The 13,022-nt window shown below is 53.6% G+C and overlaps 1 protein-coding gene across 5 annotated transcripts; it reads right to left on the bottom strand.

Moving 5' to 3' along the window:
- Nucleotides 1–3,669: 3,669 nt before the first annotated feature.
- LOC144737672 (uncharacterized) lies at nt 3,670–12,606 on the bottom strand. 5 transcript variants are annotated; one of them, XM_078620490.1, is made up of 3 exons: nt 12,382–12,606; nt 12,033–12,059; nt 3,670–6,258 (listed from the first exon to the last, which is right to left on the bottom strand). In XM_078620490.1, the coding sequence occupies exon 3, from the start codon at nt 6,236–6,238 to the stop codon at nt 5,075–5,077; it is 1,164 nt and encodes a 387-aa protein (XP_078476616.1). In that variant the 5' UTR covers nt 6,239–6,258; nt 12,033–12,059; nt 12,382–12,606; the 3' UTR covers nt 3,670–5,074. The 5 variants fall into 5 exon arrangements, with proteins under 5 accessions (XP_078476616.1, XP_078476614.1, XP_078476617.1 ...); XM_078620488.1 differs by having other exon boundaries at nt 11,761–12,059; nt 12,382–12,605; XM_078620491.1 differs by lacking the exon at nt 12,033–12,059.
- Between the last annotated feature and the right edge of the window lie 416 nt (nt 12,607–13,022).

The raw sequence follows: 13,022 nt of genomic DNA, 5'->3' as shown, positions 1-13,022 counted from the left end.
CACGCCCAAGAGCGCAGTGGTAGATGACATGACGTCACTAGAGGTACACATCCCCCTGTCGTTTGATGCCGATGAGGTCACGCTGAGCGGTGACGTCAGAGAGCGGGGTCAGAGTTCAAGTTTGTTGACAGAAGGGGAGCGGCAGTGTCGTGGTGAGCGCTGCGCTCCGCACCGACAAGCCGAGTTCCAGCTCGTGGTCAACACCGCCAGTGACGACTTTCTGAGCCGGTCCTGAGCCTCCCCTACGTCGACTCAGCCTCAAACGAGAACCCGGTTCGGTGTGTCAAGATCGCCACTAGGGAGACAAAGGCGGCCGGGCGTGGTGCTGGCCACCCACCCCCTCGTGTGCCGTTAACAGCACATGCCCCAACATTCTGTGCAGGCTATACGGGGGTCTTTGTGTTAGGTGCTCACTAGCAGCACTTGCCCCTACAGTCTGTTAAGGCTATACGGGGGATCTTTGTATGTGTGTTGGGAGCAAGTTTGAGTGGCGTGTAGTCGTGGGAGTTGAACGGGCGCCTGCTGCTACTGACAGTCGTTGACTCCGGTGGGACAGACGCTGATAGACACACAGACAAGACAGGCGGACAGATACAGACATGAGGAACAGAGAGAGAGACAGAGACGACATAGACACAGAGACAGGCAGAGAGAGACACACAGAGGCGAACAGAGACACAGACGGACAGAGAGATGTTGAATCGAACTCGCTGAACTCGCTCCATTGAAAGAGTTTCCTCGATCTTTGCCCATCCCCGGAAGTCGTTCTAGTTTCTATTTATTTCATTGTGTGTGGTGTGAACGTGTAAGCAATGTGGGATATCGATGTACACGGACATAAACAAGATCAGCAGACAAGACGTCTTTCATCCTCTTTGGCTCTTACGGTAAAGTCACGTAGGTAGAAAAAATAAAATAATAATAAATAAATCACGTTTCGATCGCAACACGAGCGGTCATCTTCAGGCGAAAACATCCAGACATTGCCGCGGCAGAAGTCACGCTCGTGTTGCGATCAAAACGTCGTGATTTTTTTTACCTACGTGACTTTACCGTAAGAACCAAAGAGGATGAAAGACATCTTGTCTGCTGATCTTGTCACGTAGGTAGAAAAAATAAAATAATAATAAATAAATCACGACGTTTTGATCGCAACACGAGCGGTCATTCTCAGGCGAAAACATCCAGACATTGCCGCGGCAGAAGTCACGTGAGCTACGGCACGTGACAAAGATAAGATGACCCCCCCCGGGGCTCGCCTCGCTCAGCTGAGCATTGTTTTAATGCGGTAGGCTCACGGGAAATTGATTTATGTAACACGAAGGTACTTTGAAAACCCACTGGCTATACTCTTTTATATAAGTGTTGTGTCCTTAACCACACGGGGACGTCTGGTTGAGGCAACGCGTTTATTATAACTCTTTCGAACTCGGCTCTACACACGACTGTAACACGAAGGGGTAAGGCCCCTTCCACCCGATAGCCTACGGGAGTTACAGCCTCCCTTCTATCGCAGCCTGCACACTCCGGGCTCTGCTACCCACGGGTCCCTTAGCCCGGCGTTAAGGGAAGACTGGACGACCCGTCCCAGCCAGGGTACGGGAGCTCACCTCTGGTCCGCTACAACCCGGCTCTAACAAGAGCCTCGGTTCAGGGTACCCGGGTGCTGGTCCAGTCTTCAGATGTCTTCAGAGGGCCGGCCTTTTATCCCCAGGTCAGGGTCACCCCTCCCCTCCTGACCCCCCCCCCCCTGTCCCAGAACCTTCTGAAAGGTCGTATCTTAAGGGGCCTTAGGGATGGGTGGGGGTCAGGGGTGTTAGTCTCTGGTCACGGTGGGGGGCCGGGGGTTTAACCTTTGGTCAACCCCTACGCACCTCGCTCTCTCGGCTGCCCCCTGTTGACCCGTGAACGTGGTGGCAGGTCAGCTTACAGCGCCTTGTTATGGCGCTTAAGCACAACTTCGTGACGAACGCTGCACGTTCCGTCGCTTTCATGCAGGGGGCACTGCAAACCTACGCGCTCCCTGCATGAATGACAGAGGCGCAGGGACAGATGTTCGATCGCGTTGGAATCGATCTGCAGACGGCGGTCTTCTCGCACGGCCAACTCTATCGCCTCATCTCGATCCCACGATCCCAACCAGGTGAAAGTCCGCATCGAACCGCACACCCAGCAAGGCCATCTACTTAACGACGAGAGAAAATTCACACGAAATGTCGTTTTCAATGAATAAGCATTTTATTGAAGAAATACAATTATCTAATTAAAAACAATATTCAATTCAAAGTTGTTTCATTTTGAAATTTCAAAACGGAGCATCGGGAGCTTGCGTGGATGCGTCATTCGTGTGCAATTTTTTTTGTGAGGGGCACCGCAGGCGGTCAGGCTTGATTCAACCCATGGTTGTGAACATCCAGACGTTAATCAGCAAGGACCATTTCTCGTCCTAATTCGACAAAATCTACGTCAACACATAATACAAAATTATAATTCGTGTTGTAGAGAATGTATCTCCTCTACGTGTAACTTTTGAGTGTTATGCCTTGTAACTGATTTCAAAGACAATGAGTTGCTCCAGAGGGAGATGCTTCGTGAAATCACAAAAATACCCTTTGACCAGTATCACAAGAACAAGGAGTCTCACCTGAGTTATCTGTACAGGTTACTTACAAAATACACACTTTGTCCTAACATGACTTATTCAATGTTTGACCCTTATAGACAAAAGGTTACATGTGTAATAAAAGACTCCGTCAGGCACTGCTGGTCTCCGCTTGTCTTTTATTCAGGTTCTTCTTCGCACCCCGCTGGTCTCCTCCTCGGACCAGCGTCGTCTCGCGCGCGCCCCACACACGCTCCCTCTCGCGCTGCCACGCACGCTCCCTCTCGCGCTGCCACGCACGCTCCCCCTCGCGCTCCCTCTCACGCTCCCCCTCGCGCTCCCTCTCACGCTCCCCCTCGCGCTCCCTCTCACGCTCCCCCTCGCGCTGCCACGCACGCTCCCCCTCGCGCTGCCACGCACGCTCCCCCTCGCGCTCCCTCTCACGCTCCCCCTCGCGCTGCCACGCACGCTCCCCCTCGCGCTGCCACGCACGCTCCCCCTCGCGCTGCCACGCACGCTCCCCCTCGCGCTGCCACGCACGCTCCCCCTCGCGCTGCCACGCACGCTCCCCCTCGCGCTGCCACGCACGCTCCCCCTCGCGCTGCCACGCACGCTCCCCCTCGCGCTGCCACGCACGCTCCCCCTCGCGCTGCCACGCACGCTCCCCCTCGCGCTGCCACGCACGCTCCCCCCTCGCGCTGCCACGCACGCTCCCCCTCGCGCTGCCACGCACGCTCCCCCTCGCGCTGCCACGCACGCTCCCCCTCGCGTGCCACGCACGCTCCCCCTCGCGTGCCACGCACGCTCCCCCTCGCGTGCCACGCACGCTCCCCCTCGCGTGCCACGCACGCTCCCCCTCGCGTGCCACGCACGCTCCCCCTCGCGTGCCACGCACGCTCCTCCGTTAGCTCCTCTACTCCCGCACTCCGCACACTGCTGGCCGACGGCGTGCTGAGGTCTTTCGGCCACGTGGCCGATGGCGCGGATCTCTCTCTCACCACCCAACGTGGCTCAGACTCTTAACTTCCCCGACTGCCCCGATCTCTTCCGGGCTCCCACTTATATCCATTCCCCCCACGTGATCCTGACTCCCATACTACCCCGCTGGCTCTGCCCCAATTCACCTCGCCTCCCATTGGAGCCGAGGTGAACGGTGGCCCCTCCCACACGCCCTGCAGACCAGGCTCCGCCCGCCAATACCCCGGGCTGTGTGATTGGACCAGAGCCCAGCAACAACCTCATTTACGCACACCATCAGACAAGTATTCATTCTAAATTATTGACAGGCATATTAACAAAATTGAATTACTGCACTGAAATATACTGAATTAGGTTACATCCTATTAACAAGAAGCTAATTAAAAAAATACGCACCGTCTGCTTAACAGTGTATGTACAACCATACTAAGGCACCATTCAAAACGAGTTGGCCATTGCATGCTGGCATCTGGGTCAAAATTGATGACATTCTAAACATGACCTACAAACTCCACAACCAAGATGCCAAATCAACCATTGCCCCCTACTGACAGGCTCTTGTCCACATGCAGGCCGGTGCAGGGCGACCACCTTGTGCCACACAGGGGCAGCTGCTACTTGGGGATGCTCTTCGAGTGTTTGAGACGAGATACGATACAAAACTCCGAATTGCTGAGGCGATTAAGCAAGCACCATATACAGTGATACCTCGGTTCACGAACGCTTCGGTTCACGAACAACTCAGTTCAAGAACAGAAAATTTCATAAAAATATGCTCCGGTTCACGAACTCCGCTTCGGTTCACGAACAGGAGCCGCGCCCATTTTTATGCTAATTCCAGGCTGTCACATGGTCGTGACTTCCTGTAGGAAGATCGTGCAGAGAAGCAGAGACACCGAAAGAAGTCCTGTGAGTACTGTGAAGACACTTTCAGTGACTTTTTGATTTTTGGTGTGCTTTTTAGCACATACAGTACTGTACTACTGTACTGTACTTACTGTATTGTACAGTTCACCCGTTTGAGTGCTTACTGTCTCCCACCCGCCTTCCACCTGCCTTCCTCCATGCCAGAAGTCATCTCAAGCAAGGTTAGTGTTCTCTCTTTATACATTACTATACTGTACAGTACTACAGTAATGTGTATTGTCATTTGTTTCATATTTTTGTGCTTCAAAAACCAAAAAAAAAGGTCAGAACGGATTAACCGGATTTACATTGAACCCTATGGGAAAATGTGCTCACGACCAGAGTCAGTTCACGAATTAAGTTCGTGAACCGAGGTATCACTGTAAATGCAATTATGATAACATAGTGAATGCTTGGGAGCTTATTGGCTCTCGCTCCTGGTTACAGATCTACCCAACACACAGGTCTACAAAGACTGGCCGCTCTTACCCTGCAGATTGAACCTAGGAATTGAGTGTTCAACTTCACATTCTTGTCATTAAAGGCCTGTGACAAAGGAGCATCTATTGGAGCGACATCGTCTCAAGCTTACACATCTACCGGGTCTCCATTTGACTTTGTATTGTTTCGGAGGAAGTCCACCCACACCTCCACTTCCACAAACTCCTGGGAGTTGCCTCGCTCTGCCTCACAGTCAGAATTCTCCTCCTGCTTTACGTTGCCTCCATCGATGTGAAGGTCCGATTTTGGAGTTGAATCTTCATCTTCAAATATTACCTTCACTTCTTGGCTCTTCACCATCACTTCTTCACATTTCACCTTCACATCTTCATGTTTCACCTCGATACCTTTCAAAGTATCCAAGCTGGAATTTTCTTCCGGTTCTTGTTTCATGATGGATTGACTCATTGAGGCACTTTGACTTTCACAAGCTGATTTCAGACTCCACTCCTGGTGGATATTCTGATGCTTGTGTCTTCTCTGGTGTACATGAAGATTTGATGACTGTGCAAACGCCATCCCGCACGGAGTACACCTGAAGGGTTTCTCTCCCGTGTGTGTTCTCTGGTGTATTACAAGATCAGATGAATGTGCGAGCGCCTTCCCACACACACTGCACTTGAAGGGTTTCTCTCCTGTGTGTGTTCTCTGGTGTTTTTTAAGTGTAGATGAAAGTGCAAACGCCTTCCCACACACACTGCACTTGAAGGGTTTCTCTCCCGTGTGTGTTCTCTGGTGTTCTACAAGAGTATGTGACTGTGCAAACGCCTTCCCACACACACTGCACTTGAAGGGTTTCTCTCCCGTGTGTGTTCTCTGGTGTATTTTAAGAGTAGATGACTCTGCAAACGCCTTCCCACACACACTGCACTTGAAGGGTTTCTCTCCCGTGTGTGTTCTCTGGTGTACATGAAGATTTGATGAATCTCTAAACGCCTTCCCACACACACTGCACTTGAAGGGTTTCTCTCCCGTGTGTGTTCTCTGGTGTGTTACAAGAGCAGATGAATATAAAAATGTCTTCCCACACACACTGCAATTGAAGGGGTTCTCTCCCGTGTGTGTTCTCTGGTGGTCTACAAGAATAGATGCCTGTGCAAACGCCTTCCCACACACAGTGCACTTGAAGGGCTTCTCTCCCGTGTGTGTTCTCTGGTGCCATGTCAAATGTTCAGTACGATCCGTGCTGTATGCACATCGGTCGCATTGTTGCCTTTTTGCACCGAGCTGCGCCGAGTGCCTTTGCTCCATCAGACCAGAGGCAGCGACAGCTGCAGACAGAAAAAAGTTATATCCACACCATCTACACATCAGTATCAATGCATATACACAGTAACACGTGCCTTACACGTCATTACTTATTCATATATTCATGATATAGTGAAAAAGCGTCCCAAATTCATCACACGGTCTGTTATGGCACACAATGAGAGGGCAAATGGTTAGAAACATGCCTGGAAGCCCTCGTATCTTCAAAATGAATGTTAACCCAAAACTCTGAGCACACAATTTCGGCTGTCTGGCTTCAAAATAAATGTTTATGAAAGCTAAATTCAGCTGACAAAGCAAAGGGTGTTGAAAATAATACTATTTGTGTTATGCACAAATGCATAAATTAATGTTCAATCACAACTTAGAGGTGTGAAGCCAGGCTCAGATGTCCTTGATTGCTGTGATGAACAGTTCCGACTTCAGCTGCACGTGTGCTGTGATAACTTCCTGACTCCAATCTTACAAAGACTTCCAGAGGAAAACAAAAATAAACTACCGTTTTGATATAACCTCCGTGCTCAATAGAGTTAATAGACTTTACTGCAAATACAAACTTCATACTGTCGCATAGAGGCGGAGTCAGGATTTTCAGGTGGAGGGGCGGGTAACACCTCCAGCAATGAAAAATGATAGGAGTTGTTAGTAAGTAAGAACCTCGGCATCGTGCTCGCTGAAGGTGTTGATGCCTTCAGGGAAGCCGTGTACTGTAGACGCAACTGCGCACAATTCTGCGAGTCGCTTGCAACTGCTTTGCCGTTACTTATTGCCTATAATGGACACGGACTGTTGTCCTCTCATAGAGTCCCTGGCACGTAATAACATGCCACACGGTGGCGGTGGGGGTCGCAAAATGCTGATTTATCTATGTAAAAAAAGGGAAATTTGTGAATATGTCTGTTCGAAATGTTTAGCATACTTCCCGACATGCAACAAACTTGAAATTTGGCATGTGGGTAGCTTCCAGACTGTACACAATGCGAAAAGTATAAAAATAGACTTTTGTATTTTGGGGAGGGGTCGGGGGCGCAATAATGCATTTATTTTGCACGCAAGTGAGCGGTGACATCACATCTGTGATCACATCTGTGATGTCACACCCGCATGCGGCAGCGTTACGCAGTGTGCAAGACAAGAATCCAAGTCCCGGGCGAAGCCGGGTAGTAAAGCTAGTCTATATATAAAAGGGAAATGTGTGGATATGTGTGGATATCTGTTCGAAATGTTTAGCATACTTCCCAACATGCAACACACTTGAAATTTGGCATGTGGGTAGGTTCCATACTTTACACAATGTAATAGCTATAAAAATAGACTTTTGTATTTTGGGAGGGGGGGGGAGAAATGACCATGGAGTGTGTGACGTCAACCCGCAACACACCTGAGTTAAGCGCTCTGCAATGCTTACCCCTACCATATGGCTCTTCGCGCTCCGTACTTCTAGAGCTGTTAACAGCGTTCCGGGAGATTTTAGGTGGCGCTTCGCTCCTGGCCAATTAAGTCATTGGCTTCTCAGATTTTCAATACAAATCCGTGCAAAGAACGGGTACAACTGCCATCTTAAATATAAAGCAGAAATTACATCTGTTTGTGTGAAGCAGCAAAAACTCTCCAACGCTGAGCTCTGGCTTCATGAAATTTTCACAGCTTATGCTGTCTGGAATTTCTAAGCGAACGCGACTATTTTCAGCTTGCACGTCATTCCCTTCCCGAGTTGTCAAAATCAACATTACGTAGAAGTGGGTTAAGGTTAAATTTCCTTCAGTGAAAAACATCCGATTTAGTTAAATTGATTTCTTTCAACTTTTCTTTCTTACAAGAATCAATTTTTCAGGGTTTATCCGTGAAATAAGGGAATATTAAATTAATCCAAGACAAGAATCCAAGTCCCGGGCGAAGCCGGGTAGTGAAGCGAGTTACTAATAAACCCCAATAGTAATTTCGATCGGATCGTTGGGGGGGCACGTGCCACCCCACCCCCACTGGCTCCACCACTGGCATGGTTCACAGGTGGTGGTGTGTCCAGACACACGCCTGGCCACCTTGACCTGCTCAGTATTAATGTGTAGTGGTGGTATTGACGTGCGCCGACTGTGACAGTGATGGATCACGGGGCGGCGCGGGGTGCGGGGTTGGGCACGCGTTGTGGGCGTGGTGTGGACGCGCGCGCCGGGAGTGACAGATGACGGGGCGGCGCGGCGTGGGTGGTGAGGCACGATGAGATGTGGGAAAAGAGGATCGTAGCCAGCGCCCGGCGATTGGTCGAATAAGTGGGTGCTCGCAGCGACGTCCGCAGGTGGGGTATAAAGGGGGACGCGCGAGAGCACTCGGGGAGAGTTACCCAGTTGAAGACCCGAAGACGGAGCTGAAGACCTAGTGCCCCGAGACCCCTAGTCCCGCCGTCCTTGTGGGGACCGGGGCCCTGTGTGGCTCGGAGGCGAGGCTGTGGGACCCGGGGTCCGACGCCCCCGTGGGTCGGGCTGGGGACCCACAGTCGAGACGGATACCCCGGGCAGGGAGTGTCCCGAGTAGCTCAGTGGCGTTAGTCGCCGAGTAGCTAAGTGGATGTTGGTCATCCGAGTAGCTCAGTGGCGTTAGTCGCCGAGTAGCTAAGTGGGTGGTTGTCACCCGAAATACAAAGTGGATGTTGGTCATCCGAGTAGCTCAGTGGGCGTTAGTCGCCAAGTAGCTAAGTGGGTGTTTGTCACCCGAGATACTAAGTGGGTGTTTGTCACCCGAGATACTAAGTGGGTGTTTGTCACCCGAGATACAAAGTAGGTGTTAGTCACCTGTGAACGAGTTTGATAAAATAAAGAGTGTGTTACCCGTGAAGTCGTCTCCCGCCGAGTTACTACATTACAACTGGCGTCAGAAGTAAACCTGTCTTCAAGGAGTATGGACACGAGGAAGACTACCCGTACCCACGAGCGAGGTCGGGACGACGACGGCGTACCGGGGACACCGACCTCGGGAGTAGAGGACGAGGAGTTGCCGCCGATGCAGCACTTCGCGGTGATGGCCGACGCTCCGCTTGCCTCCGACACCAGCCTCCAGGACGCGCACGCCCGGTTGGCGGAGTTGCTACTCGCCGCCGCCGCTGTCTTGGCCGACATCTCCGTTCCGGCGAGCGGAAAAACGGCTGCGGGGTTCGTGGAGGAAGCGACGGTGGAGGATTCCCGCCAAAAGGCGCTTCGCGCCAAAAGTCTGGAAGTTGCCGCCGTTTTTGGGGGGCCGCCACCGATTGGCGGGAAAGACGGACGCCACGTGGCCGGACACCTCCGCGCAGCGCAGCCCACGTCATCAGCGCGCGCCGGAGCCCTCCATTTTGCGCCTGACAACCGAGCCGACATTTTACACAACTACAGCGGAGCGCGGGAAAATCTCTCCGACGTCGACGACGATCGGGTCCTCCAGCAAAGATTGCCCGCGCTGTCGGCGTTCAAGGCGGATGGGGGCGACTGGGGAGCCTTCCAACGAAGGTTCCTCGCTCATCAGGAGATGTCGGGGTGGTCCGACACCACTGCCCTGCGTGCGTTGCCAGCGATGCTTGACGACGACGCGCTTGCAGCCTTCACATCTGCTGCAAGGTCGTCCCGCTCTACGCTCCAGGCCGCACTACACCTGATGGCGAAGGTGTTCGGGCCGCCCTCCACGTGTCGCCACCAGTTCTACGATCGGCGGAAGGTGGCTGGAGAAACGACGCTCGCCTACCGCACGGCACTACTCGCCTTGGCGGACGCAGCTTTTCCCCGCATGGATAAGGAGGGGAAGGACGCCATGGTGACGGAGCAGCTGCTGGTGTTGGCCCACGAGTTGGGGGTCCCCATCAACGTGGCGGACGAGATGGATATCTGCTCCCTGGCGATCGCCACGAGCATTCACGCGTACGAGGTCCTCAAACGCAAGCCGGGGGTCGTCTGCAAATGGGCGGGGAACGCGGCGGTGGCCGCCACGATCGCCGAACCTCAGCCAGCTGCGGTGCAGGAGCAGGCCTTCGCTGCATCGCGTCCGGGGGAGTGGAGAACGGGAGGTCGTTCGCCCACACGTTCGCCCCGCAAGCTGGAGCAACCGAAACCTACGACGTCCGTCGTCTGCTACAACTGCGGCCTTCGGGGTCACGTCGCAGCCGGGTGCCGGGCCCCGCGTCAGCGCGCCACAGGACCACGTCGGGACGACGACCAGGGCCACAAGTCATCCCAACAAAACCCGGTGCCTCGGGCTTGACGGCTGCTGACCGTCGAGAGCCTGAACCCCGGGGCACGCACGGGTCCTCGTTGCCTGGCCGATGTCTTCCTGAACCGCCGGCACCACCGGACGTTCAACCGCGTCTGGTGCCGTACGACGGACCGGCAAGGCGGACTCGGGCTAGGTCTCAACAATTTTCATGAAGACGTTTTTTCTCTACACCGAGCTCGCCCGGTGTTCCCCTCTGCCGGGGTACTGTCCCGTTGTAGGGACGCTCGGAAGAAGAAGGGGACACTGCACGAGTCGAAAGAAAAAAAAAAATTTTCCCATTTATTTTCCTTTTTGCATATACATTGCTATTGTCACTCGCCGGTTTGTATATATTGTTCTGTTGTCGCGGTGGCATTGGTTGAGGGTTGCGGATGGTAGTGTTCGCGTCGTGTTGTGTTGTTAAGTTAGTTGTTGTTCTTGTTGTTGTGTTGTGTTACGGGGCACACAGGGCGGTTTGTATATTTTTATAGCAGCCGGGTCGGCTGCGAGCTATGTGGTAGGGGGTGATGTAGTGGTGGTATTGACGTGCGCCGACTGTGACAGTGATGGATCACGGGGCGGCGCGGGGTGCGGGGTTGGGCACGCGTTGTGGGCGTGGTGTGGACGCGCGCGCCGGGAGTGACAGATGACGGGGCGGCGCGGCGTGGGTGGTGAGGCACGATGAGATGTGGGAAAAGAGGATCGTAGCCAGCGCCCGGCGATTGGTCGAATAAGTGGGTGCTCGCAGCGACGTCCGCAGGTGGGGTATAAAGGGGGACGCGCGAGAGCACTCGGGGAGAGTTACCCAGTTGAAGACCCGAAGACGGAGCTGAAGACCTAGTGCCCCGAGACCCCTAGTCCCGCCGTCCTTGTGGGGACCGGGGCCCTGTGTGGCTCGGAGGCGAGGCTGTGGGACCCGGGGTCCGACGCCCCCGTGGGTCGGGCTGGGGACCCACAGTCGAGACGGATACCCCGGGCAGGGAGTGTCCCGAGTAGCTCAGTGGCGTTAGTCGCCGAGTAGCTAAGTGGATGTTGGTCATCCGAGTAGCTCAGTGGCGTTAGTCGCCGAGTAGCTAAGTGGGTGGTTGTCACCCGAAATACAAAGTGGATGTTGGTCATCCGAGTAGCTCAGTGGGCGTTAGTCGCCAAGTAGCTAAGTGGGTGTTTGTCACCCGAGATACTAAGTGGGTGTTTGTCACCCGAGATACTAAGTGGGTGTTTGTCACCCGAGATACAAAGTAGGTGTTAGTCACCTGTGAACGAGTTTGATAAAATAAAGAGTGTGTTACCCGTGAAGTCGTCTCCCGCCGAGTTACTACATTACAAATGCTTCCTCACTCCACCAAGTAATTCATTGAGGATCAATCAACATCGCCGAGGCTGCGTGTCTCTCTCTCTCCCCGTGGTTGCGTGGATTTCCCTCCGAAACCCCCAGTTGTCCCCACTCTACATGCAGAGTGAACGCCGCCACGCGTCCAGAGTGAACGCCGCCACGTGTCCAGAGTGAACACATCCACGCGTCCAGAGTGAACACCGCCACGCTGTTGACAAGCATCACCACCTTGTTGTTGTTGTGGGCAGGTCGCTTCTGGAAACAAGAGCGGTACAGCAGCTCAATCGGGCGTGGCCTGGTATAAAAAAAAAACTGAGAATATTAAAAGTAAAACAAAGTTACAAAGTGGCGAGCCGGGTGAAGACAAATTAAGCTTAAAAGAGAGAATTGAAGCAAACGCGATCAGGCGAGGGCAGGAGGCAAGGCCCCGCGTTGTAAAATTCCAACGTGGACATCGCTTCCATGCTCGCTGCTACTCAATTGACATCCCTACGAGAGAGAGAGCGAGGCTCTACCTCGGTACACAACAACCACCACCACAACAACAACCACCACAACCGCGATGAGAATTTCTCACCTCGGATTTCAGTGCACGGGCGGAGCGGTAACTTCCTGGTCCCTTGCGACGTCACGCGGCAGCAGGTGACATGACGTCACTTGCGGGGTACGATGACACTACCCTCCCCCAATGAGCGGCTTGAAACTCGCAACGGCTTTCACTAATTATGTTAATGAACCGCCAGTTACCGGGCGTGGCTTTTTCCCAAATAAGGATTGGCACTGGGACAGATATCGGCAGCGGCCGAGCGGAGGTGACGTCACGCTCAAGAGCGCGGTGGTCAGGGTGAGTGACATGACGTCAATAGCGAGGAACACCTTGCCCTGGCGTTTGACGCCAATGAGGTCACGCTAAGCGGTGACGTCAGAGAGCGGGGTCGGAGTTCAAGTTTGTTGACAAAAGGGGAGCGGCAGTGTCGTGGTGAGCGCTGCGCTCCGCACCGACAAGCCGAGTTCCATTCCCGCTCGTGGCCAACACCGCCAGTGACGACTTTCTGAGCCGGTCCTGAGCCTCCCCTAAGTCGACTCAGCCTCAAACGAGAACCCGGTGCGGTGTGTCAACATCGCTAGCACTGGGGAGACAAAGGCGACCGGGCGTGTTGCTGGCCACCCACCCCCTCGTGTGCCGTGACGACCTCCATCGGTGCTGCTACTCGCTGT

Source organism: Lampetra planeri, chromosome 72 (assembly GCF_965212315.1).
Source record: "Lampetra planeri chromosome 72, kcLamPlan1.2.h2, whole genome shotgun sequence".
In the NCBI taxonomy this organism is placed as follows: Eukaryota; Metazoa; Chordata; class Hyperoartia; order Petromyzontiformes; family Petromyzontidae; genus Lampetra; species Lampetra planeri.
Note: the sequence above shows the minus strand (reverse complement) of the source record. Positions and strands in the feature narration are given on the sequence as shown.

Excerpts from the sequence above, each read along its gene's own strand:
- LOC144737672 (XM_078620490.1), bottom strand. The coding sequence starts at position 6,238 with ATGGAGCAAAGGCACTCGGCGCAGCTCGGTGCAAAAAGGCAACAATGC.